General features: G+C 40.9%; 3 protein-coding genes across 6 annotated transcripts; all 3 read right to left on the minus strand.

Annotated features, from left to right (window-relative positions):
- Nucleotides 1-4,279: 4,279 nt before the first annotated feature.
- LOC133921085 (fatty-acid-binding protein 2-like) lies at nucleotides 4,280-8,132 on the minus strand. The gene is made up of 11 exons (XM_062365818.1): nucleotides 7,756-8,132; nucleotides 6,516-7,117; nucleotides 6,189-6,399; nucleotides 5,947-6,022; nucleotides 5,735-5,837; nucleotides 5,344-5,412; nucleotides 5,191-5,227; nucleotides 5,030-5,104; nucleotides 4,898-4,949; nucleotides 4,766-4,810; nucleotides 4,280-4,617 (listed from the first exon to the last, which is right to left on the minus strand). Exons 2-11 carry the CDS (start codon nucleotides 7,031-7,033, stop codon nucleotides 4,520-4,522), a joined length of 1,284 nt encoding a protein of 427 aa, XP_062221802.1. The 5' UTR covers nucleotides 7,034-7,117; nucleotides 7,756-8,132; the 3' UTR covers nucleotides 4,280-4,519.
- A 2,707-nt stretch (nucleotides 8,133-10,839) lies between these two features.
- On the minus strand, nucleotides 10,840-14,607 carry LOC133921087 (UMP-CMP kinase 4-like). 2 transcript variants are annotated; one of them, XM_062365820.1, is made up of 10 exons: nucleotides 14,326-14,607; nucleotides 13,418-13,473; nucleotides 12,924-12,975; nucleotides 12,627-12,744; nucleotides 12,308-12,464; nucleotides 12,096-12,176; nucleotides 11,906-12,013; nucleotides 11,562-11,633; nucleotides 11,263-11,305; nucleotides 10,840-11,162 (listed from the first exon to the last, which is right to left on the minus strand). In XM_062365820.1, exons 2-9 carry the CDS (start codon nucleotides 13,457-13,459, stop codon nucleotides 11,297-11,299), a joined length of 639 nt encoding a protein of 212 aa, XP_062221804.1. In that variant the 5' UTR covers nucleotides 13,460-13,473; nucleotides 14,326-14,607; the 3' UTR covers nucleotides 10,840-11,162; nucleotides 11,263-11,296. The 2 variants fall into 2 exon arrangements, with proteins under 2 accessions (XP_062221804.1, XP_062221803.1); XM_062365819.1 differs by having other exon boundaries at nucleotides 11,254-11,305; nucleotides 14,326-14,605.
- A 3,307-nt stretch (nucleotides 14,608-17,914) lies between these two features.
- Nucleotides 17,915-23,873, minus strand: LOC133921088 (protein FIP1-like). Of its 3 annotated transcripts, XM_062365821.1 has the most exons (14): nucleotides 23,641-23,873; nucleotides 22,595-22,682; nucleotides 22,266-22,374; nucleotides 22,083-22,132; nucleotides 21,447-21,513; nucleotides 21,025-21,097; nucleotides 20,411-20,466; nucleotides 20,141-20,237; nucleotides 19,782-19,863; nucleotides 19,381-19,443; nucleotides 19,200-19,259; nucleotides 18,732-18,824; nucleotides 18,556-18,618; nucleotides 17,915-18,465 (listed from the first exon to the last, which is right to left on the minus strand). In XM_062365821.1, the coding sequence occupies exons 1-14, from the start codon at nucleotides 23,709-23,711 to the stop codon at nucleotides 18,367-18,369; spliced, it is 1,071 nt and encodes a 356-aa protein (XP_062221805.1). In that variant the 5' UTR covers nucleotides 23,712-23,873; the 3' UTR covers nucleotides 17,915-18,366. The 3 variants fall into 3 exon arrangements, with proteins under 3 accessions (XP_062221805.1, XP_062221807.1, XP_062221808.1); XM_062365823.1 differs by lacking the exon at nucleotides 23,641-23,873 and having other exon boundaries at nucleotides 22,266-22,370; XM_062365824.1 differs by lacking the exon at nucleotides 23,641-23,873 and having other exon boundaries at nucleotides 21,447-21,846; nucleotides 22,083-22,370.
- Nucleotides 23,874-26,744: the final 2,871 nt, after the last annotated feature.

Genomic DNA, 26,744 nt, shown 5'->3' on the forward strand with positions numbered 1-26,744 from the left:
GGTTGCAAGGTGTTCGGCCCAGAATGTTTCGGTTCCAGGTCAGCGGGACAGCGAGGAGGGAGTGGTGTTGCAACTGTCCATGCATACATGGCAGAAACCAGCTGGGATGGTTACACCGTTACACCAGACCTGATGGTGTAGATGCAGGCATGCATATATGCGCATGTTCAAATTATGTGACCATTGGAGAGAGCATCTTCATGATGGCGATGCTAATGCAGTTGTAAAAAGCTTTTCTTTTGCATACTATGAACTGTCCAAATGAGATGGAGTCCAATTGACGTACCGAATTAGCCTGCGCCTTGTGAAACGGAATTGCTAGCTGTCACTCAAACGATTTTTGGGATTGAAATCATGCGGATTTCGTATCGTGGGATGCGTTTGAAGATTCCTGCTCTGTCCTTCTTCAGCGAGCCCCCAACTCCGGCGATCATGGTTCGGGTTAGGGTCAGAAGTTTGGGGGTTAGGATTTTTAGGGATTTGGTGGCCACCGGCTATAGAGAGATGGCGGGGGAGGCCGGCCGGCCTAGCAGTACTGGCAAGCGGTGTGGGTGACGTATTATCAGACAGGTTAGCGAGGGAGCGAGTGGCAGAAGAAGATTGAGTGATGGGAGCGTCGCTGTCGGAGACGAGGTAGGAGGGCGGCATGAGTGCGTTTTGCCGGAGAGGAAGAAAATGGTGACAGCGGCGGCCAACACTGGGATGAGAGCGATAATGAGGGACAGGGAGGCCGGCGGGCCTCAAAGCATTGGAGGGGATGCCGACTGATGGTGGTGGGGGTGGTGAAGAGGAGAATGGAGGGGGGGGGGTAGTTAAGAGTTGAAGTGGTCGTAAGGTTGACAATGAATGGACAAGCAGGTATAACAAAGCAGAGGATCATGTGTATGGTTTGTTGGATTTCCATCTGATGGGTAGGAAAGTAACTAATTTGGGATCAATTTTTTGTGAATGTTAAATAAAAAAAATGAGTACCGAGGGGAGGACTTCCTCATGGGATTTCATTAAGAGAATGCCGCGTCTCGAATCTAGACCGACTCAGTGAGACCGTAGTCGATTGACTGTTAGCACCGTGAGAGGCTTAACAAATGTTAAATAAACAGACCCTATGTCAAATTTAATTTGGGGCACAATTAATTGATTGAAATTTTGATTCAAAATTAAGGACACACAAAAACAAGTGCCATCTGCTTATGTGAATAGTTGGTAGAACACGAGCCCAAAGGAGGGACAATATAAATATAATCTGGGGAAAAGCCGGATCAAAGATTGGCAGGACCTGATCATCTGCCTTGTCGGACAAATTTCAAGAAACCAGAGAAAAGAAATACAGTAACGGAATACATTGGCCTGCCATCAGTAACGGAATACTTAGCGTCTGGTTTTTTTTTTTTTCTACAAGCTGTTGCTTCTCTAAAAGTCTACTGCAGTTAGAAGTCAGCAAAAAATTGTTTCTGGCTTCGGTGAGGTCTGTAGTAATAAAAAGTACTTTTACTTCTCAGAAACTATAACCAGAAGTAAAAAAAAAAAAGCCATTTAAGTGCTTTGGAATTGAACAAATTTTGCTGTAGGAAAAAAAAAGCCATTTAAGTGCTTTGGAATTGGACAAATTTTGCTGTAGGGGTGCTTCCTTTTGGTCATATCATATGATACAAATCCTGTCTTGTTTTTGGCGTGTTTCACCTCCGCAACTGCCAGTTGACAAGTAGACTGGGATCCACCTCACAGCTCCTCTAGCATCTCCCAGCTTAAATCTGATTCCAACCTCTTTTTGGCGCGTTGGTAGTAGTAACTCTCCTTGAAATGGAACGCTCAACAACATCTCTCAGCTAGTAAGTAGTTCACCTACTGTCATACTGTGGCTCAGAATGGCAAGTAGTCGTTTATACCGTGAACTATTTTTAGCACAAATGTTTTGCCGTTTTCTGCATTTCCGATGTCATTTGAGGAATTTTGGGACAAGCCACTAGCATTCTGAAAGGTTAAGGAGTGAAGATTATGAGCTGGGCCAAAAATTGATTAACACTTATCCTCTGTACTAAATGCTCAATTTCCCGAAATACCATTTGATCCATCTCTCAGCCAGACATACTTTTTATTCAGATTGCATTTGATCTAGACTTCGGTCGCCGTTGCCTTCTTGCAGTATACCTTATTGCAAAACGAGGACGGCGCCATGCTCATGCTACCCACCATGAAACTCGCGCTAGATCCCACCGTCGCGGCCGTCGCCGCGTTTTACCTCCTCGCCGCGTGGACGCAACTGGCGCCGCTTCTCCCGGACGCCTCACTCCTCCCAAGGAACGCCATCAGGCACCACACCGCGTCGGGAACGGCCGCGACACGTGCTACTCGGAGCACACGCAGTGCGTGGTCACCGCCGAGCGGCACTGCCCGCGCGCGACGGGGTAGAGGCTGCGGTGCATGGTGCCGCGGCCGACTTCGGCGGCGGGGTGCCAGAGCTCTTTTCGTCAAGGGCAGGGCACGTTCCTCTTCCTAGCAGGCGTCACCCAATACAAACGCAAGGCAGTGACGGCGAGGTGCGCCATCGGCGGCAGGGCACATCACCTGGTCGCCGTTGCTCGCGTTGGGCTCCCCGTCACCATCCTCGGCCTCCTCGCCGCGCCTCGATCTTGTCACCTCCTTATTCGCGCCACGCCACACCAACGCCAAAGCCCCGCGTCCACCTCCCGCTTCCAACGCGATATGGCGACCAACACCTCCGCACCCGCGTCACCATCCCCGTCCCCTGGCACCACACTCTCTGCCGCGTTCGCCGAGGACCGCCGCCATGCAGGGAGCCTCGGATAGGGCCGCCGCCTCCCACTCCTCACCCCGACGTGCGGGCGCCCGGTCGGGGCGTCGGGTGGTCGTCGCCTTCGTCCTCGCCGCACTCCCAGCTCATGACCAAACTCCACCGCTGGGGCGCCGCCATCCTGCCCAAGAGCGGCGCCGCGGTCGCGCGCGACCTCGAGGCCCAGCGCCGCGCGGCCTTTGAGGGAGAGAGAGGAGCCCGTCGTGAGTGTAAGCGTCGCCGGGAACCGTTTGTTTAGTTTCTCCCCAAGTTTGTTGCGGAACGAGATCGTCTACGGTGAGTGACTTCAACCGTTGATTTAAAATAAATAGATCAGATTTAATATTACAATATTTTGAATAGTAAAAAATTCGTTAGAGTAACCGACAGATTGCTACAGCTCTATTGCTACAGTACCACTGCTACAATATTCGACGAGACACTATTTATCCTCTCACAAAATACTATTCCTCTCTGACTTCACAAGAAACCGGATTTGTTTGTTGTAAGAGGTAAGGGTGCGAATTTATTAGAATATACTATGTGGTTTTGGTAGAAAAGATGATGTGAGTTGTAAGAAGATGTTACAAATTTATTATATATCACTGAATAACTGTTTAATCTACTATATAATATTTTTAAACATGAGAATATGAATTATTATATAGATACATAAACGGTTAAATCGATAGGAAGACCTAGGAAAATAAGTTCACTGAAGGAAACGAGTCTCGAGTTTTGTTTCATCATCATTCATCAGCCTTCGTTTCAGCATAAGCACCATGTAAAAACCTACAAAGGGTAGCGTGCTACTGCCACCCCTTGTATTCTACTTAATCTTCTTGTCGCAATAAGATCTTGAGTACGACTGCAACACAAGTAAAGGAGATTCTCTTGCAGCTAACTTGCTGTTCTCAACTTGCTGAAATGCTCTTGCAGCTAACACAAGCTTGCTGAAATTCTCTTGCAGTTAACTTGCTGTTCTCAACTTCCAGTCAGCGCAGACGTGCAAGCACAACAACCCTACTCAGTACTCATCTATGAATCTCATGAACTTAGAGGCACACGCCACGTCAGATAGGTACAAAAAAAGTAGAACAATCAATTTAAAGAAAGAAAGCTGGGCTGCTTCATTTTTTTTATAGGGGCCCTTCATTTTTTTACGAGGGAATAGAAACATCCTCTTGTACACCTAAGTTCTAACTAAATAATTGTACATAAGATCATTTCCAACCATATTCCCTTCATTTCGTTCTTTTTTCGATTCTCTTTTCTGTTTCTATTTCTTTTATTTTTTTTAATCTTTAACAGCTTCTCTTCGATAGAAATCGCGAAAAGAAAGGAGGAAAAATCCTATCTTAAAAGGAATAACCTTATAAACACCTTCGTGACAAAAACCGTAAAAGAAAACTGTTGAAGCGCTGAAGTGAATAAAAGTCCCTTCATGATGGGATTTTCGTCCTCGAAGAGAAACGGTTGACCTTAGTCTAATAAAGTGGTCAGAAAACGGCAAAATGCCAACTCATATGAAAAGCATGGAGGCATTTGCCCAGAAGGATGCTAAGCCTGTGTTTGTAGCAATTTTTGCCTGTTTAGTTTACAAATTACAGATCTATAACTGTACATGCACTTCATCCTCTCCTAATTCCCTGTCTATATATGCTACTGTCCCCCTGTATAGATGAATGAAATAATTCCCACCCGTCTTCCATTTTGCTCTCCTTTCTCTTAGCATCTTCTCATGAGTCCAGCCACATTCTGCGCAATGTCTTGTTTAGTCTCCACAGAAACAGGTGGGTCACCAATATACATATCGAAGAAAGCCTCTGTTGATAAGGACATGGCTTAGTAATAATCATAGCTAAGAAAAAAACATAGAGCATACAAATTTAGCTTTTAATGATCTACGATTCAGTAGAAATAACAGAAATCGAAAGGGATAAATAATGCCCAGTATCTTGACTCTTGACTTACTGCAAAGATCTTTGCTCTGGACAGTGCCAATTTGTTTGCCATCAACTGCACATAGATGTTCTGTGTCAAGACATTGTAGTGGGGAAAAAAAAAATTCAAAGCATAGTGAATGAATCGACATATGGCACTAACTTTCAGTAATCAGCTGGCCATCAGATGTTTGACGGAAGTCGATCTTTGTACCCTGCAGTAGTATTGACATTTAACCTCTCATGCCCAAAGATACCAAGTTACATATAGACCATATGTAACACAGAAACTTACAGCAGGTATACGAATGTCTTCACTGAAATATGAACCAAATGTCTTCAAGCAATGATAATCAGTATTAGGATTCATCTGGTTTGAGAAAGTATACATAAAAGCTCAGTTAATCCTGTATGGTTAGCAAAGAATAAACTAGTTGCTGAAGTAACAACATGTACCTTTTGCAATCGGAAGCAAAGAGACTTCTCAAATGCACTGGAAAGCGCGTTAACACAAATGATTAACTTCGATCTTGTGTAGATAGTATATTTTCAACCAAATTTAAAAATAAGAATGTATTATTGTTAGCATAAGAAAATAAGAATACTTACTCACGAACTGTGCCAATGCTGAGGCCATTGTAGCTTACAACTAGCCTGACTGTCATGTCAATATTTTCCCTGGACAAGGATTGCAATTTTATTAGAATCAGATGCAAATGGGGTAAAAAAAATGAAGGTCGCTATTGCTGCATCAGTTAAAAAAAGAACTATGTGGCATCAAAAGCCTAAAAATATAAATAGTCCTAGAAATAATATCAGAAAGCTCTATATATATGTAACACTTCTATTTTTTGGGATGATCCCGACATTTTCTAGCAGTTTACTCAAGGAGTGCCTGAGCTTGCACAATTGTTACATGTATTGGCTAGGTAAGAGCCAGAATTTGGGAAGATCTTTAATTTCACAAAGACAAGCAAATGATCAATAAAACATTGCACACCTCAGAAGATCTTCATAGAAATCTGGGTGATCCTTCAGCTCATCATCTGTGATCGAAGCATACTTTGGACCCAGCTTCTTGCAAATAGAATCCGGCTGTATATCTGAGAATATGTCAATCTAACATCAGCAATCAAAAGGAACATCCATTAAGCAGTACCTACCTGTCAGCAGTTCATAACAACGGCAAACACTGAAATTTAGTCTACTCACATAATCCAAAGGCATAAAGATTCAGATTTTTGACCCTCATTATTCGCATGCTTCTGAAACCCATCCCAACAAGCACCTGTCAATTTAACCATTAATTGCATGTATGAAATGAAGTGGTCACAACCTAAAAATAGCAACATTATAGATTTGGTCCAGAATATGGTGATACTAATATACTATATCAAAACATTTCTATTGGGATAAGAAAACAAAAATCAACACAAGAGAGTTGGAAAAAAGACCTCTGCAGTCATATTGGAATTGTACTCAAGAAGAGTAGGGAACTTGATCCCAGTTTTTGGTTCCATTGCATCTTCTGGCAAAATGGCTCTTGGCACAGCAACACAAGCACAACCTGGATGTTTTTCGTCCAAATAAGGCTGTTCTACAGGTTCTCGGATACGGCCACCATCTTTTCTTAATGCCATTGACTCAGCAAGCATCTTCGGCGATCTTGCCAATGAAAATGACATAAACAGTCAACAAAGCAAAACTGAAACTAAAAAAACAAATGGAAAGGTAAGCTATGTCAACCCAGAAAAGGAGAACAGAATGTGACAGAACCGTACATGTTTTCAAACGGTGGTATTACAGTAGAAGCAGCTAGCATAAGAACATTGCAGGCATGGCGCTCCTCTACCTCATTCCACAGTTGTCCGAGAGTTGCACTTGCAAGCCTCGCTAGAAGCATTCGTATAGCATGCTCTTCCCTTAATTGCGAACCAAATCGCAATCCAGGTAAATGCTGCAGGCAAGAGGTCGCTTGCTTTATATGTGACCGGCAGGCTCTTGAACTTGAGCCTGCAACAGCTGACAGCTTGTGGAATAACTTAGGATTCGACGCTCTAGAAAACCAGAAATAGAAAGCTCCAGCAAACTTGTTGAAACAGCTGAATGTTTCCTGAACTGCTCCTCTCCCGGTAGCACATATATGTCTTGGATGTTGAAACGAACACTCAACTAAGTTTCCAACCTGTGATATCAGTCCTAACCCAATATCATGAGATATTGGAGAGTCTATGGGGAATTTATGCAGGTAACCTCCATTACGGTCAAGCTTGGAGAAAATTGACCAGTCAGGTTTCATAGTGAAATCACTCGTTAAATATGGGAACACCAAATGCCCTTTGACAAACTCCGCGAGTTAAAAAGGAGGGAAACTTGGCTCAATCTGTCAATTGGAACGAAAGAACAGAATCAGCACACGGTCATAATAACATGTGAATCACATTCGTGCTCACAGAGAACAATTTCACGCCAGCATTTGCGAGAGCACCTTAACATGCACTAATTAACTGTCTCAGAACATTCAGATCAGTTCACGTAGTAATGTATTACTATAAAAGATCATATCATTGACAGCAATTAGAGCTTTGCAAACTTGTGATCCCACGACTTTACACTAAAAACTCGTTCATTAACACACGGAAAGGAAATCAAGCCAAATAATGATGAACTATACTCTAAACTGTTCTAACACAATCAAAATTTAAGCTCACAAGCAACAAGCCTGAGCACCCCAAATCCCACCTTTTTATAGAAATCCACGAGCACCCGCCCCGAACCTCCCGAATTAACAGCAAGCACACCACGATCTTGCTATTCCCCTCGGATTCATACACAACATGAATCCACAGGCCGCCAATCATAATGCCGCCCACACTCACCTCGAAACCAGCTAACCCCCCCCCCCCCCCCCCAAAAAAAATCCACCTTTCCCGCACGCACACCCAAAGATCACCCACCGCCCGCATTCGCTGCAAAATATAGAAATTCCTCGTATCAAAAGCGAGAAACACGGTGCCGAACCTGGCTTGCCCGCCCGGGATCGCGCGGTGGCAGACGAGACCGGCGCGCGGGCGAGCACAAGGAAATGGTTCCGTGCCTTCCCCGGTTGGTGGCGTGGCGTGGCCCGTTGGCTCTTCCTCCTCGGACGCGGGCGTTGCAGGCAGGCAGGGCGAATCCAACAAACCCAAGGTAATGGGGAAGGGATGTGAGAGCCGAAGCCCGAAAGCAAGCGGTTAGGTGGCGGTTTCGTATTAAAAACTCGGGCCTCCTTCCCTCCGTCGCCCGCCGGTTAGGGGGATGGTGGCTCCGGCGCGTTTCTCCGCGCGTGCGAGGCGACGAACACGTGCGCGCCCTGCTCTTTTGGCGTTCGGCCTCCGCTCCGATTTATTACGGGTTTTGAAGGGAGGGCCGGAGGAAGACGTAATTAAGCCCTTTTTCATGCCAGTCCTCTTGTTTATGTTCAAACTTTTTTCATGGTGAAATAGTAGGCGTAATTTTTTTCTCCGTTCAGGAAGATGAAGTTAAGTTTTTTTTTCATGCCATCTTTTAAAAATAATAGACGTATTTTTTCTTAGTTTTTAAAGTTTAATTTTGACTAAAGGTTTTTTACAAAATATATTATTTCTAGCTATAAAATTTATATACTTTGAAATTATTTAAAATTATAAATCTAGTTGTATAATTTTATACACTAAATATTCTAGTAATTTAATTAAATATTAGTTAAAATACCCAAAGTTTAATTTTTTAAAAAAGAAATATGTTTATTATTTTTGAACGGATGAAGTAATATGCAAACTTTATTGACATTAGCCACATAATGGGGAGTTAAGTGCAAAGCAGAAGTACTTCAGAGAGTCACCGCAAATGTAATATAATAACCAAATACTACAAGCTAAGCATTTCGAAAAATACAAGTTAGACAGAAAGGATCCCTAAAGACGAACGGGCACCCCGGTATGGAAATACAAAGAACGTTAGTGACCTTAAATGCAAATAGGCTAAGGAAATCACGGGATGTGCTGCCGCGGTGAACGGTCGCTGGCCGTCGATTCGACGGATTCCGGGAATCGCCCGGATGCTTTTCGCGACCCCGCCCAGACGAGACGGTGACGCACCGCCGGCGGCCAAACACCGACTTCTCTTCTTTTATTCTCATCAATGCCTCTGTACGGCCAACCTAGCTCTTACCCTTTCTTCACGTTTACGGTCAAACCCACCACGCAGAGTCGGAGACTAACAACAGCATGAGTCAACATAACCGTAGCAAGTTGAAATTATCAAGCACGGCAAACACGTTGGGAGAGATCTATTTTTATTTTTGTGAAAGTTTGGGAGAGATCTATGATCTGTCAGGCTTTGCCTTAGCAAAAGGGAGGTATCTCATTCCTCTATCCATGAACCAGAGGTTGCGTGGGCCCACCACGCCATGACTTGGCAATCCAGAACAGTATCCTGGTGCTGGTGGCATCGTCTCGTGGGGCACCCGGCAAACCGAACAACATGCCATGGATTCAGTGTTTGGATGGTCAGACGAGAGATAGAGTGGATTTATATAATTTTTAGTTGTTTAGATAGATAAATAACAGTGTGATAAAATATTGAAAAATAAAAAATATATTTAAAAATTTGAACACAATCATTCAACTTCGAACATGACATTAATGGTGGACCCAAAATACTAAAATAGACTCGTTCTATTTCACTTATCAAACAAATATCTATATACGAATAGAATCATTCTATCCTCAAATATATGAATAAATACATCTTATCTTACCTCGCCCTTCAACTAAACATTGTCTTAAGTATTAGCGTACGTACGTTTCCTGCTCTCACGTTGCCCAACAAAAGCGCGCTCAGTGTGCCGCCGATGCAATTGCGCGCAAATTGGCAGTCTGGGACCTCATAGCCAACTCGGCAGAGATAGATCTCGCGATCGTAACGTGTGAACTGCCATTTCCCTGACGCTGGACGGGCGGAGCACGTATCCACGCACCGCGCTTACGGGAGGGGAGGCATTGGCTTTTCACGTTCTCGGCGGCCTGGCCGGCGCAATTAGTGGCCGGTGTGCTAAGCCTAGCAGTGGTACCCGCCAACCAACTGCTACCGATGAAACGGCAGAGTAGCAATGCTGCGCTGGGTGGTGATGCGAGTAGGACAGCGCTCGGTTTGGTTGCCGCCCACATGGAGTGCTTGCTTACCATCTTGCAGCGCCACATGCCTCTACCAGCTTAGCAAAGGCTACGAGATACGATATGATTTCCGCTGCAGGGCCCGAATAAAAAGCCAAAAAAAAGATGCAATGGACCAGAGGGATGCTTAATGGCCGGGTACTGATATGGCGTGAAATTGTGGTTTTTTAAGATCAGGATTATGAATACAAATTTGGTGAGAAGGGCAGTATCCGATTTCAGTTTAAATTCCTGAAGCCATCCCTGTAGTCCAAACATAAATACTTTGCTGTTGCTATCAAGGAAGCGATCTCGTGTACCGCAGTTGCTTTCACAGAGGGAAGAAAGGATATTCTTTCTTGTGAAGTGTGGACCATTGCATTCGGCCATATGCTGGCTCCATTCATTTGACATGCCTGCCTAAATTTGGAGGTGTCGTTGCAGAGGGGCCCAAAAGCTGTATTGTTTTCCTTTCTCAAATAGCTCGAGCAATGTACATTGAACCTGGCCCAAAATCCTCAAAAGCGGGAAGGAGAAATGTGCATTCTCACAAATGGCAAACTTGTCATTTTCTTGTAGATACGCTGTTGAGTTTGTTTCTCGATACTTGGCGCTCCAATCAGCGAACAATTGGTCGACTGTATTTCTGAGGTGAAAAAAGATGTTCACATGCCAGAACAACGTATTGGCCTCAGGAAAGAGAAGGTACCAAACTTATATGAGTGCATATCATACAGGAGAAGCTTTGGCTACGGACCTCTGGTGTCATGCTTCAGGAGACACCACAATATTTTAATAGCCTGATATGGTGTAAAGAGTAACTAATCTCGCAGCCATATATGCAGCATCTAAAGCCTTGTAAAGAGTAATTATTTGCTATTAAGAGGACAATATGTTACAAAGCGATCAAACAAAAGTTAAATGCATGATGTATCTTTTAAGGTTCACAAGGATAATCAATCTCTTATAAAGAATATCACATCTCTTTTACTTTCCGTAATGCCACCAGAGAGCTTGTAGGATGGCACGATGTTTCATCGTCCGTGCAGTAAATTACACATTGGTACAACAATACGAAGGATACACCGACAACAGTATAATGTCACTCTAACAGGAACAGCGGGAATCAGATCTACTTATTGCTGGTAACAAATCGAATTGCCTACTGATATGCTGGTAGCCCATATGAGCCAAAACTTTTCTTCTATAATAAGGGTTTATAATCACAGATATGTAGCCACACTTGTGTTGCGCCTGCAAAAGATAATGAAGATTACATGAGCACCTCGTGGTGGGGAGGAACCAGATCAAATTGTTTAGGTCAATCGTAATATAGAGGGTATACCTATGGCACCATGCATCACCTTAATGGTGTTCCTTGTATTGCTCTATTCAGCCTGATAGACAAGAATACGATGTGATGAGCATTTATCAATTATTATATGTATGCATGGTACATTTATCATATGCAAATATAATGGAAAAAACTGATTTGATGTTAGTAAATGTACACTCAGAGATGAAAAAAAAAACTATTCAGCACAATGCAAACATAATGTTAAGGAAAGCAGAAGTTTAAAGATTCATCCGGAAATGCTACATGCGCAAAAGAATAGACAAAGAACAAGTGAAAGTGTGAAACCAATAATTTACCTTGGGAGCATACGGGGCAAAAATGGCTTTCACGTCTTCGAACACCTCAGGAATTGGTTTTGCGGCATCAATCTGATCAAATGACAAATTAGCAAAGGTGTCAAAGAATTCCAAAAGAAGGACCAGCAATTAACTGAAGCGTGAAAATAAATGATGGTCATTAATGCAAAGGAGCACTACCCCATCAGATTATCTTGCGATCTAAATATCTTCCTTGCAACCTCATATTTATGTTGACATTCATCTTATTCCAATCTATGTTTCTACTTTATGATACAATATCACGTCTTTACATCATCAGAGTGCAGTGGAAGTACCCCTTGCAAGATAAAGTGCATCAATACCTTTTTAACCTTGTTCTTTGAGTTATAATAATCAATGACAGGCAAACTTGATTCAACAAAAACTTTGAACCTTTTCCTGATAGTCTCAATGTTATCATCAACTCTTCCCTGCAAAGAGAATAAGAAATATTCGAAACAAAAACTTCATGGCCCAAAAGAAAATGCACAATTTATTAATGACGAAGGAAACCTGATTGCGCCCCAAAAGACGTCTTTCCATCTCTTCCTCAGAACAATCAAAGAATAGCACGAATGCAGGAGAAATTTTTGTCTGAAACGAGAAAAATTAATGATCTAGCAAATTCATTTATAAGCAAATAAAAGAATGAAAATATTATCTCTTGAACTATCATGAGAATTGGATACAGACAAATTTTATTTGTAAGAAAACGAGGGCCTTACAACATTCTCGAATGCAGCGCGATTCTCTTCGTTCCTTGGAAATCCATCGATCAGGAATTTGTCATTTTCACTCTTTATCATGGCCTCCTGCAGCAGCTTTATAGTTACCTCTGATGGAACAATCTTTCCCTCCTTTATCATGTTCTCAATCATGGTTCTGTGAAACATTAAGTGCACCATGAACATAGAAGCATGCAAATGTTAAGCAAATAAGCCAACAGAGGTAATAATATTTTTTTTTGGCAACAAATATTGTTCAGGGGGAAAAATAAATAAAAAGGTAAGCAGTTGCCTTCCTTATGGAGGGAAAAGAAGATACCCATTCTCGGAGCCAGATTTGATCTCTGCACGCAAAAGATCTCCAGCACTAAGATGAGTGAATCCAAAGTGTTCCACAATGTTGGCACACTGTGTGCCTTTTCCACTTCCAGGACCACCTGTGTTTAAATTCTTGGTCAGATACAAAGCAAAATCATCTCTTTTAAGTGCATATATGCAACCCCATATAATATATTAACTCATTATATATTTTTAAAGCTGTTATAAGCTCATTAAAATCTTCTATGAGGTAGGACATACAATAATCAAACATAATAACTGAAGATAGAGCAGATACCTAAAACAAATACAACCGTAACTTTCTTGCCACCCAACATGTTCCCAGTGACCTGCATGTAGAGCACATTTCTAAGATGAACCATAGGTTATGAATAGTACAATTTCTATGAGGTAAGGACATTTCCTTAGAGACAACGTGCAAAAAATGTAAGTTGTTACTCAGGAATCAGAACTATATTGATGACACGGAGAATTTAACTTCTTTGAGGATGAATCAGACAGGAAAACCAGGCATATATTCTAACGAAACCAACTAATTCTGAAATTTTAGGCACAAAGATGCAAGATTCAAGGGCACTGACTGTGGCATGATAGAAAATTAGAAATTCAGAATGGCCTGATCATTGAAATAAGGTTCGATACATCTGAACTATCTTTCAATGCTGAGAAGGAAAGGGTGTTGAACGTTCTCAATGAATCTAGGGCTTTGCAGCCGTAAGAGTGATAAATTTAATATGTAGGGAATTAGTAGTTTCAAGTAATGCAAAGTACCTCCTCAGCCACAACTGCTGGAGCATCCACAACTGTGCCCATAGTTGAAAGTTACCCTGCAATTCAGTTACGATAGGTAAATATTTGCAACTTTGTACAATAAATTTCTAAACTTGCGTCTGTAAAGTATAAAAAAAGATAAAATAAAAGGAAAACAAATGCTTTTATCTGATGAAAATGGGTAATGTTACATACTTCGGACACCTAATATCAACTAAGTTGTAAGGACAGGACATATTCTATTGATTGCCTCATTTTCCAGGGTTGCACCATTTCATGGCATTCCGGAAGTATTGACACTTAAAGGTAAAAAAAAAACAACATTCATTTTTGTCTGCTTCTTCTGGAGGCATCTCAAAGAAGAGCGCGTCCTAAGCAGGATGGAACAATATGGCATATATCTTTCTTCCCTATTTTGTCCTATATTATTCACTTTTATGCATAAAAGCAGACGCACTAATTGAAGTCGGTAGCAAACAGAAGAATCACAACCTGAATCGAATTCCCCTGATCTCCCGCCACTTTTCTTTTTTTATTGATATTTTGATAAACTCCCGCCACTCAATCGGTTCCAGCAAACGCAAGGCGACAAGGATCACCACAAGAACATCTGACCCTTCTAAAGGTATAGCAATACGAGCCTTTCTACACACTCATCCATGCAACTACCCCCGAGATCCGGCTCCAACCGCACAATCCCATGATCTTTCATCGTCAGATCTACACCTAAACTGCGAAACGGATCCATTCCAATCGAGAGATCTCTCCCCTCGCTCCCAGAGCGACGCAGATCCCACCCCGCAAAAATCACAGAGAAACTCGTAAAAAATCGATCGATCGATCGATTCACGGCCAGATCGAGGGCTGAGCACGACGAGCATTAGGGAGGATGGTGGCGCGACCCGTACCTTGCGTGATGCGCGAGAGATCTGGGAGCGTGGCGTGGAGCGAATCTGCGCGAGTCGCTTGGCGCGTGTGCTGCGGGGCGGAGGTGGGAGGTGGCCGTTATTAAGACGCGCGCGCGGGTTTTCGGGTCCGGGTGTCTGGTTGGTGGATGATCCGGTATTGGGACAGCGCGGCGATTGGTCGTTGGGGTGGTGAGTCGCTGAGCCTGGTGACGACCGGGCCGGAGGCGTCGGCCGGGTGGAGGTGGGGAGATGCGACGGGAAGCGGGAGGGGAGGCGAGGGGAGCTTCGCCTTCCGAGAAGGAGAGATGCGCGGAGGGAACGGGAGAGGAAGGTGGGATAATAATGAGTGGGAGGTTTATTTTAATATAAGGTTAACTGTAAATGATATATTTTCATATGAAGAGCTGATACATAAGTTACTTAATGTGTATCTGAATGGCTCAAAAGATGAAATGACTTAAGCTAAAAAAAATCAAGGAAATTTATTATAAATCCTTTTGAGGAATTCTCAACAAAGAGGCTAAGAAATTTGGTCCACCAAACTAAATCTCAGGATCAGATTTTCTTGTGACAGTTTTTACGTAACAAGCTATCAGTAGTCTCCTCCTTTAAGAAGATAGATTGGTAAGAGAACATACACTGTTGTCTATATGGTAAAACTAAGGATGCTAATCATGTATTCTTTAGCTGTGTGTTGGTACAATTTTTATGAGTGTCAGAGTTATCTTTAGTCAGAATGGATTTCCTATCTTGATAGCTGACTTATGGTAAGTTGGCTCCTAATTTTTTTAATACCTCTTAAAACCTAAGGTTTTCCCTTTTTTTTAGGTATTGTTTAGACTCTCTGGAGAATAAGGAACACAATTGTGATAAAAAAAAGTTCTCTAAAAGGTATGCTGAAGTTCTGACCCTCGCTATCGTGCAGAAATAGCGCATATTTCTCCATGATGACGATAAGCTGATAGCGTACGGTGTCTTTTTCAAGTCTAAGAGTTGTTGTAGGGCTTCAATTCGAATCCGGCTCAATCGCTGATATTTGCAACATTTGATTTGTGTTTTTCGACCTCTTATGTAACAGGATAACGTTTTACTATCATGTGTTTCTCAACACTGCTGTAAATAGTGCGCTGGTAACCTTAGTCTTTTTAGTTTTGTTCTAGTATTGTTTTTTTTTCTGGATGATTGTGAACTCTATTTAATTAGCTTTTTATATAAGCTGAGTTAATCTCTCGGGTAAAAACAAAGTGAGAAAAGGAAGGAAAAGGTTTCGTGACTTGTACGACTGGGAGAAGGAACCAACCAACCAACCAATATGATTTTCTGATCTATAAAAAACCAATGCGGTTTTCTTTTTTCTCTCTTCGTAAAGTGCTTAGGTTTATTTCGAGTTGAGGATTTATCTCATGAATTTAAGTACAGTTTGAAATGAGGGCATTTCGCTGGACCATTTATTTGTTCCAAATGTCGCGTAAGTTGTGTGCGTTTTTTATTTATTTTGGGGCATTGCAATATTTTATAAAGAAATTCATAGTCTTTGTCTAAAATTAGTTTTTTTTAAAACATCAGTACAACTTATACATACATGCACATACGCACATCACCACATGTATACACTCACACGTCTACTAAAAACTAGAGATATAGAGCTTAGAGATTGACCAAATCACCACAAACATCTTGTTATCGATAGGTACATCAATTACTACTGGAAAAAAAATCTATCTTAATAAGACAAGCAAGAAATAAACCTAAGATTTAATTCTTAGCGGGCAAAGGATATAACCACCTCCACATCTTCTGTACACATCTAAGCCAAAACTTGATTCTCAAATTAGGTATTTGTTGACATGGTGCTCCTTTCATTTTCATTTCTTTGAGGTACAATGGTATTTGTTCCAACACACCCATTATATATGTATATATACTACTTGCCTGGTAAAGAGAAGGCATGTGGTTTCTATCACTTGCCCACTAATAGGGCCTACCAATATGTGATGTTCTACCTCACACTTTGCAAACGATTAACAGAGGAGTAGTCGTAGAATATTAGCTAAAATATTCTCATGGATATTCCTAAGTTGCTGTAGTGACTTGTCAGTGTTAGCTTCCTCCATCCACCTGTGGTTAAAAAGGAAAGAACAATAAAAGCTCCTTTCATGATGTCTTTATTCGCCTTCGCACATTGATCCTGTTACATCGTAAGAGGTAGATCTCGCTACCGTCCGATGTAAATATAAAAAGTCTTACCGCAACATCGTAGATTGTTTCATGCAATATCTGATTGGTGAATCCCTTTACCTCCTCGGGTGGTTGCTAGCCCTCGAGCTCAGCTTGTAGACTAACAAGGAGCTCAAGGCCATAACAAATCTTAGAGAAAAATCACATGAATAATATCTTATATCCTAGAAAAATCAAGTCTCACATGTTAAATCACGATCTCCGACACCCAAACAACTGCAACAAAATAAACTATAGCATGCAACAAGCTAAGTACTCTTCTTCAACATCAATAAAACTCTATTGCAACATATGAAAAAAGCATCCCCATCTACAGTTGTAGGATAATTCAAATCTATTCTGCAACATTCATAAAACGCTAGTGCAACATCAAGACATCGTTTATGCAACATCCATAAAACATTTACTGCAACAAATCAAAGCAACTACTGCAACAAATCCAAAGACATATTGCAACAAATTCAAGACATATTGCAACAAATCAAAACCACATGCCACAAAAAATTGATTTTTGCAGTCTAGCTTTGAACGAGAAAGCAGTGCGGAAAAAATAACAAAAAGAGAGGTCGAGCCAGATGGATATTTTCATGCTTCAGTTTATTGAGCCCTGGGAAGATAGAAATTTCGGGTCCGGTGGGTGCAGTCATGCAATTAGATACATGGACAACATTAGCCATAAGCGCAACCTCCAATATGACAACATCGCTTAAGTATTCCGTTATGAAAAGAAAATGCGGTTGTGGGAAGTGAAAGCAACAGTCGGCAAGAATCTATTCTCGAAACAACACTCTGTAGTCTGTACCCCCATGCCAAAAAAAAAGTTATATTGTCACCGACTTCTTCACTTGATATTCCCTTGGAATCGAATTCTGTCTCATATATTAAAACACCAAGAAGCGGAAGCAGCAGTTAAGTTCCTGTAGCTTCGGTTTATATGAGACAGGATGTGTACTTATATACATGTACGCATATGTATACATATATGTATAATATAATTTTCTTTTTTTGGAAATTCTAGAAAAATATTGAAATAAATATTAGTTATATTGATAAATCGAATGCAAAGAAAATATATGAAACAAAATTTGTTAGGTCCATATTACTGTCATCTACATGAATGAAAGTACTACTATTTTTCTTACAACTAAATAAATATATTAAATATTAATAAATTCACAAATAAATATTAAGATGTCCAAAATTAGTGAATCTAATTTTTTAGACTTTTTTTTATCATACTCTGTGCAATAAGAAATGGACACGACGTAGACGTAATCCGCTAGTTAACTCTAAAAACTCCGTGTCAATTCAGAGGAAAAAAGTGATAGCAGCTCTCCTGTCTCATTGGAGCAAAGACAATCACAGAACACATTTCCGTTAAAAAAAATCACAGAACACATTTCCGTTCCAAAAAAAAAAAAAAAATCACAGAACGCATGAACTCAAACTAGGTTAGTGTTTAACTACAGCAATCCCATACTCCATAACCAAACCTATTAAGAACTGTACATCAAACTACGCATTCTACAAATTTCATAAGTTTTTTTTTTTTAACTTTTCCTGATGCATAGCATCATTGGACAACCATGCGCTGGTATTGTACTCTGTTTTGATTCTAATGAATCCAGATAGAGTTGCTATTCTTCTATCCACAGCATGTGCTGATTGCCTGGAATTCCAATATGTCACATGGGATGGTTAGCTTTGGTCAGTTGTCCAGATTACGTCTTCAGTTGTTGATGCGAATTTGTGAAACCAGCTACAACACACCAAAGAGGTAAAACACTCCTAAAACAGGGAAAATCAGGTTTCTTGCTCCTTGTACAAATGACCCCTAAACTTTGCGATATTCTTCCACAATTCGATGTTTGACACTCGCTCTACCTCCAACGCCCGTTCCAGCTGTTAAACATACCCCAAATATAATAATGAGGAAAAAGATGATAATATAATGCGACAACACAAACCACAATAGCACTTTATCTAGAGTACCTTTGCTGTTCGAGCACTCCATTCACCAAGAATAGCCCTGAGTCTATCATTTTCTTCAACATACTGCATCCAGCATGTTCACAATCAAGCAAGCAATGGTTTCTAAATTGCAAGCCTATGTGAAAAACAAATCTACCAGCACGCTTTGGTGCATACTCGATCAGTAAACAGCATACCTGATTGTTGCTCACACGAATGCGCTGGATCTCTGAGTCCTTCTCATCAATCAAACCACGAGCAAGTTGAAGCTCAGAATGCACTTGATTCATCTGCACATTTAATTTGTTTGGAATTACTTTGTGAGACAAAATTTATCAACAATTTCTGGCATTGGAGTTCTCACTAGTCACTCAGAATTGACAGTCACTCAAGTCGAGTTAAATTTCAACTTTTAACAGTAGATGTTAGCACAAACTGTCAACTGACACATGCAATTGCATCTGCAAGAAGCAGTTCGCTAAGTAGCAAAATTATTTTATACAGTTACCAGAATAGTTAGTCCAAAGTAGGCAGAGACACGTAATATTAAGACCTTGGGTACCTCCCTTAGCAATTTACAAAGGATGGCCTCAATGGTATGCGAAAATTATACTTTCTGGGGTATGCAAAACATGATAAGATATGTTTCAATACAAATAATTTACCTCGGCGGTGAGTGCTCGAAGTTCTTGATCACGAGATGCTAAAAGATGGACAAGATCAACCTGAAGAATTAAAAGGCAATCCACCATTTCATATAAAAGTTATGGTGCTACTTTATCTAACTTTGAAGCTATGGAACTGCTAGCCAATAAAGTGCAGCACATGCACAGGGAGTGAGGGTACCTGAGGACTGACCCCAGCATCAGTTCTCTGGTATTTGCTCAAGCATTCTTGCAAGCGGAGCACCTTCCAAGAAAAGAAACAATTTGTTAATCCATAAAAAGAAAATTCAGAATCTCATGTATTTTTGTGGTTTTAATAAAATAATCAGTTGTTACCTTGCACTATAAAGAAGAAAAATCATGGCTGTTGCAACGTTATGCAAAAATCCTAACATACTATATTGACTCTTTAAACACTTAAATAATACCATTGCAATCTAAAAAAGGAAATGTCACAGTGCATGTTTTACAAGCAATTTTCTAAAACTGTTCTGGAATAATCAAGTACAGAAAAGAGTCAGAGAAATTTAGCGATGTGTTATAAACTATTGAGCACCACAACTGCAATCATTGTTTGAGTACCTCTTCACTCAGATAATGAATATTCTCCCTTTGGTACTGAAGTAATGCCATCTGCTGGTCAGAAAGACGGCCATCATAATATCTGAATTGAGGGGAAAAAATACATCAGCCAGTCTCTATTGGGCATTGGCAGTATGTTAAGTGAACTTTTCAATTATATATACTTATGGTTGTGATAATTTTGAAGTCACATGTTTTCTTTCAGACATGAGTTGAAAACCATTTTCCACTATCAGAAAATCATGTGCAAACTGCATAAATAAGACATTCCTTGTGCATGCAGCAACATGAGTAAGTTGTGCATTTATTAACGTTCAAATATAGTGCAGAATATTTGCAGTGCCCCCTTGCTGTTGTACCTTCGATCTTCCGACGTACTAGATGGCCGGAGTGCAGAATATAATGACCGCAACATGTCAGGTCGCCCATCTAAAGAATTGTATTTGTGGATATGCCCTGTAAGAACAAAGTGGACGCATGTCACATCTTAGAAAAATCATCTAGAGACTGAAACATGCGCTTTTAAGGGCAACAAACACATATCACATTTATCCCCATGTATATCAAATTAAAAGAAAAACCGCCCACATATTCCTGAGTATGAAGATAACATAAACAACTTAACTTACATATGTACAAGCTCATAAAACATCCAGCACATGCGACTTCAACAACAATGGCAATCCTGCATTATTGAAACCGAATTTAAAAACAAGGAATGCTACAATCCTTTGAAGTTAATTTCAACATACTATCCTTTGAAGTTTTGAGGTTCCTGAGTTTATGACAACAATCTAACTTACTGACTATAAGTAGGGCAGGTAGAAACTATAGAAAACAGACAAAAGGAGGTATTGGCACACAAGATGGTATTAATTATAAAGGTAAGAGCCATTATTTGCCTAGAGGGGGCTTCCCAAGCCCTAAACATGTCGACTCCAGTTGCCTTGCACTTGAAGGTTTAGAGCTGCATATTATATCACAAAGGTCAAGTAGTTGGGCTTATACGATCATTTCACTAAGCATTTTAACACAGAACATTGTTGCAATCAACTTAAGCAAACAACTGAAACTTAGCACTTTGAACAATCAAAGTAGAGACCCAAAAGGCGTTCTCTTAAGAGATCAGAAGGCAATATATTATCATTTCCTTGGTAAATTCGCCGATGCATTTTACTGTACATAGCAATGTATAAACAAATTCAAACAGTTTACTAATGCTAGATAAAATTGCAAGGTGCACCTTAGGAGCAACGAAACCGATAGGACATGTACAAGAGGTTGCCAGACCATGATTAAGAGCATCAAAGCAGTGCCTGAGAAAACAATAAGCATTAATTAATGGTTGTTTGACTGCCAAGGAATTAATATGCAAATCAAAATGAAAATAAAAAATAGCATTGCTATACTAGAATATGATTTCCTTATCTTAAATGGTCCTTAAATCAGCAACAGCAAGATAAAAATTAGAACTACATCAACATCATATATGCATAATCTATATCGCATTATCCAGGAATAGAACCAATGAAATGAAAACTGACCGCATTAAACGATGTGGATAATCTTTTTGAGAAAAGGAAGTCGCAGTACACTAAGTAGCATTGCAAACTAATGACTATCCTGGAACTAGATGAACACCCAAATTCGTCTAGTGCTTCTCACCGCATGCAATAGTGGCAAATGGAAGTCGAGCAATATTCTTCAGTTTCTGGCTAAAATCGTAATAGCCCTGCATGTCAAAACCATAATACACTAGTTGATATGCAAAATTTAACTCAGAATAAACACTAAAAGTTAGAAAGGGAAGTTACTGAAATCATGCAGTAGAGTGATTGAGAACTATCTGGAGGAAGTAATTCTTCATCCAAAATTTGTTAACCAGAAGCTAAATGATAAATTGTTATACTGAATCCCCTAATGTAGTTCATGCATGAAAGTCTGACACTTCACAGTTGACATTGATGAGTCTGAATATATGCTAATCATTACATGTACATCCATAAAAAACCCAGAAATGAAATTCATTAAATAGAATGGCATGACAAATCTTTGTACTGTGAACCTGCGGTAATAGCAGAAAAAGTAATAGGGCATCAATAGTGGACTAAAGTTGATGGTATTGATATTCAAGCAATTGAAATATCGATTACGAATAAGAACAAAAGAGGTTTTTAGAAGAGCATGTATTACTGACAAATACTAAGTTGGATCACATCAATTACTATGCACACATCAGCTTCCATACATGAAATATGAAGAAACAAAACAAAAATAAAGCATCCTTTTGATTGGTAATACCTGTAATCTCACTTTCCTGACCTGGTGAACCCAATACTGTTGAAAAATACCTGCATTGAGTTTCATGTGAACCAAAATTCACAGCAAGAGACAGAACATGAAAGTATGAAACAAATAAACAGTGGATAGAATACCCAAAGAAGAAGCTATAGAAACAGCAAGCTGGCTGATCTAATACAAAACCTGTTAGAACAAGAAGGATAACATTGGAGCTGCATAGTAATGGAGGGATCATGTCAGGTGCGAAGAGAAATATCCATGGAGCAGAAATGGCAACAGCAGCAAAACCTGCCTACATAATAAGAAATAGAATGTGGCTATCATAAAATGGACAATGGTTGTTGACCAATGAAAGCCCCAAGGCATAAAGGAAGTATACCGGTATAGAGACAACAAAATGCATAATGTTGGTTCCTTTGGATAATTCATGAAATGGTATCATGTATCCAAGGTGATCTTATCTTAGGCTCATAAACACAAATAGCCTGTGTAATTAAGATACTTCCACTTACCAACAAGATACAGTACAAGGTACCACCAATTATGCTTCTAGGCTCCCGATGGCCAGACAGGGGGGCTTCATGTAGTAAATCAATAAACCTAGATAACGGAAGGGTTACACATGCTCAAGAAATATTGTGATTTCTCAAAATTAACTTACAAAAACAGAGTTGTATGAAATCCGCGAAAATGCTCAGCAAGCTCAACTAAGCATTAGACTGCTTTTAAGGTCAACCTGTTTATGCTGCAGACACATTTTCACAAAACATAGCTAGACACTACCAATAAAACACATCTCTTTTTCACCTCACTTTTATGGAATTCAAACCAAATTTAGCAAATAAATGCATTTGCATCATATATGTAGTAAAACCAGAGCTTATGCAAACAACCCAGCCAAATTTAACAATTTTTCTGTCCTCACACATCTGAATTAATCAACCCAACCGCCAACTTTGGATCACTCTTCTCGTGTACAGAATTACTGTGAATTAGACTAAAGCGCTAGAGCCTAAATGATCGCCAAAGAGGAAACAAACTGAAGCCCATGAGCAAGCACTAAACAACCAACAGTAGAATGCGAACATCAATTCAGATTCAGAACAGTAGAACCGTGCCTTCCTTCCACTTTATAAACGTAACTTGACATAATGTAGCCGAACATCCCAAATAGAAAAATGCACATAACACAAACAGACAGCACACCTCACTCAATAAATAGCCACACATAGCACACTCAAGCCGCTCCACTGGCACAATACTGCGTTCCTCCATTCTCATCTGAGCTCTCGCATTCGCCACACTCCTACGAAATTCCGCAATCCATCACGGGAGCATGCAGCACGAACACGCCAAAGCCCCAGTGAACCACCAAAGTTCCGATCCCGCCGCGAGCACAGAACAGAAAACATCATCACGAAGCCTAATCACCAGACGAACTGGACAAAAATTGTGCTGCCATTTGCCGCGGGCTTCAGATCACACAATCACCAAACGCACAATTGCAACATCCAGCGGCATGCCTACTAAGACCTAGGGGTCGGGGTAGCAGACTCACAGCGCGTCCTCCTCGGAGGTTGGAGCAGCGAAGGAGGACGACGCCGCGCCGCCCCGCTCGTGCGCCATCATCGCCGCCGCCGCCGCAGGGGGAGCCCTCGCCGGTGTCGCCTCCGAACCCTCGTCCTCCAACCTTCAGATCCGAAGGGCAGCCGCAGAAGCGTTGGAATTGACCTGCGAGGTTGGTAACTTTTTTTTATTTTTTTTATACGGCCTCCCTCCCCGTGGAGGAGGAAGACGACGGGACGCGACGTGATGCGGTGGTGCCCGTGCGATTATGAATGACTCCACCTCTAGATTTAGGCGTGCTAATTAGACATGTAGGATTATGTACATGTGGATTCTATATTTGATAGGTTTAAATTTAGATTTTATTTTTCGCTCACAGATACGTTAGATTGGACTCGGATTTTAGACCCATCAGGTCACTCAAAATTCATTCAACCTGTCTTTTGACCCGACGCAATTCCCCTCAGGTCTCAGCCCATTCAATCCCAGCCTCTTCACTCCGCCTCCCCTCCGCCTCCCCTGCTCCCCACAGACCCCACCCCGGCGGCCCAGCCTCGGGCCTCCCCGCCCAACCGTCGCCCCTCCTGGTCGGCCTCCCCGCCCGGCTCCGCCCTCTCTGAATCCCGACCCAACCGTCGCCCTGTGTCCGCCTCCCCACCGTGGACTCCCCGCTCGGCCACCGCACCTCCCCGCTCGACCTAATCGCTTCCCCGTCACCGTCGCGCTATCCGCTCTGACGTGAAAGGATAATGATGCTGACTAGAGGGGGTGAATAGACATTTTAACAAAATTTCGACCCTTTTACTATTTAGCCTAAATTTGCAACGGAAATAAGCCAACGGTGAAAAATCTAAATATGTTAAGCTCAACTAGTGCACAAGCACCATAAACCAATATGAAGCTTACAATCCGAAAGTGAGATAAATGTTATTCAAATCTAGAAAGATAACTCTAATATGAAATTCTAAAATTATTATTCATTGGATGTTTCGATGTTGTTTATTGGAAGTTTTGATTTTCAAAATCAGAAGTTCCGATCAATTCAAAATAACATATTCATAATCAAAAAAATAAATCTATACATATACAAATAAGCATACAAATATGTATATCAAAGTAATGCATAAGAGTAAAGAAATACGAAGATAAATGATTTATTATAGAAGTTTGGATACCCGCTGATATCCTACGTCTCTGTTAAGAAAGCTCGATCGCACTTGAGCCTGATCTTTTCCTACCCTTTTTCTCATGAGATTTCACATATGCACTCATCGCCTCTACTATGGCCAACTCTTCATCTACTCCGGAAATGATGAGTTTCGCAACCACTTCTGTGCCTCTTCACAATCTTCACTTGAGGAGATTACCGGTAATTCACCATCGAGTCGATGAGGAGATGGTGGTCTCCAAGAGTAACAAACTCCTGAACTCGCGCACGTTCAACACCTAGTGCTCAAACACACATAACATATGACGCTCAAAAAAAAAACACACATAACATATGCGGCAATTTGTGGGCTGCCAAAGCACCACACCCCTTACACAACTCTCTCTCTACTCACTAAGCTACCAAGGCTTGATTTTCACCAAATCTTGTTAGAGAATGAAGGGGGGCACTCAAGATGGAACACTAAGTTCAAAACAACTCACAAGAGCAGCACAAAGCGTTCTAAGCAAACAGCCCCACGAAATGAGTCCAAGGGGTATAAATACCCTACTCTAAAAAACTAGCCGTTGAACTCAGACTGCACAAATCAGAACTTCCGATCCTCCAGATTGGAACTTCTGATCTCAAGAAACCAATGGTTGAAAACTAGTCGTTACAGCCTATTCCCAGCATACAACGGAACTTTCGATCCCTTAGACCAGAACTTCCGATCTGCAACAACCCCAATTGAAAACCTAAGGCTTTAAGGATATCAGACAGTTCGATTTAGATCGGAACTTCTGACCAAAATATCATAACTTCCGATTACAAACTAATTAGCAAACCGAGAGCCTCGGATTCTTAAAACATCAGAATTTTCGACTGACATTGGAACTTCCGACCTTATACATCGGAACTTCTGATATCAACATAGCTGACACTCTGAAAATGGTGATAACTTTTGATTCTGAAATCCGATTTTGACGATTTCAGACTCTACAAAAAACTTATTCAAAGGGCTACACATCCCTATTGAATTCATGATCTCAAACACATTTGATCAACACTATGAACACTCTGAAGACCGATTCAGACACTTCTATCCATTGTCAAAAGCTTAATCCCCCTTGATTAAACTAGAAACCACATAGAACATGCTAAATACCACTAAGGCTTGGCTACAATCACTTTTCGCCACTAAGGTCAACAACACAAAAGGTTAGATCTAAAACACCTTTATGTACTCTGAACTCCTAAAGCGAACTATCAACACAAAACCATCCCGCACTAAGCACATGGTTTGAGCACTCGACGTAACAATTAAGCAACGCTTTCGATAGTCCCTCTTGATAGTACGTCTATCGATCCTATAACCTGGTCTCCCACCAAATTGTTTGAGACCGGCAAAACTAGAAAACATATTCTAGTTATACCTTTGACTTGAGCAATCTCGTCGAACTTGACGAACACATCATCCAAGCCTCGATGCTTCCCATAGCTCTTCAAGGCTCATCATCAACTCATCTTCTCTTGATGACGATGATCACTCGCTTCCATTTGATATTCACTTGATCTCCCGAAAGTTTGATGAAGTTTACTTGATTGCTTACCATACACCAAGTATGGAAGACTTCTCTCTTTTCATCATCTTCATCCGATTCACCACTTAGGTATGAACCGTAAGCATCAAGCACACAAATGGTCCACTAAGCTTGTCTTGATTTTGCTCTTCCGACTTAGCATATTAAATATTTTAATTTAACTCATGTCTTTTTATGAAACCTAACCCCAACTCACCCTCAAGCACAACACACATAGATTAGTTTATAATACCTAATTGACAATATCATATATTTAGTTACTTGATCTCTACAAGTAACTTAACATTTTTGACTATTGTCAATCTTCTTGAGTTTCTCATTCATCTCATGAGCATTACTAAGAGCTCA

This window comes from Phragmites australis, chromosome 6, assembly GCF_958298935.1.
Source record: "Phragmites australis chromosome 6, lpPhrAust1.1, whole genome shotgun sequence".
Lineage (NCBI taxonomy): Eukaryota > Viridiplantae > Streptophyta > Magnoliopsida > Poales > Poaceae > Phragmites > Phragmites australis.

What these genes read in the sequence shown, in the direction of transcription:
- LOC133921087 (XM_062365820.1), bottom strand. Translation starts at nt 13,459, where the DNA reads ATGGGCACAGTTGTGGATGCTCCAGCAGTTGTGGCTGAGGAG. An exon ending in CAGCAGTTGTGGCTGAGGAG is followed by an intron (nt 12,976 to 13,417) that starts GTACTTTGCATT and finishes CTCTACATGCAG; the next exon opens with GTCACTGGGAACATGTTGGG. An exon ending in AAATCTGGCTCCGAGAATGG is followed by an intron (nt 12,465 to 12,626) that starts GTATCTTCTTTT and finishes AATGTTTCACAG; the next exon opens with AACCATGATTGAGAACATGA.
- LOC133921085 (XM_062365818.1), bottom strand. Translation starts at nt 7,033, where the DNA reads ATGAAACCTGACTGGTCAATTTTCTCCAAGCTTGACCGTAATGGAGGT. An exon ending in TCTTTATGCCTTTGGATTAT is followed by an intron (nt 5,838 to 5,946) that starts GTGAGTAGACTA and finishes ACATATTCTCAG; the next exon opens with ATATACAGCCGGATTCTATT. An exon ending in TTCTATGAAGATCTTCTGAG is followed by an intron (nt 5,413 to 5,734) that starts GTGTGCAATGTT and finishes ATCCTTGTCCAG; the next exon opens with GGAAAATATTGACATGACAG.
- LOC133921088 (XM_062365821.1), bottom strand. Translation starts at nt 23,711, where the DNA reads ATGATGGCGCACGAGCGGGGCGGCGCGGCGTCGTCCTCCTTCGCTGCT. An exon ending in CCTTGTACTGTATCTTGTTG is followed by an intron (nt 22,375 to 22,594) that starts GTAAGTGGAAGT and finishes CTTATTATGTAG; the next exon opens with GCAGGTTTTGCTGCTGTTGC. An exon ending in TCGGTTTCGTTGCTCCTAAG is followed by an intron (nt 20,467 to 21,024) that starts GTGCACCTTGCA and finishes TCAATAATGCAG; the next exon opens with GATTGCCATTGTTGTTGAAG.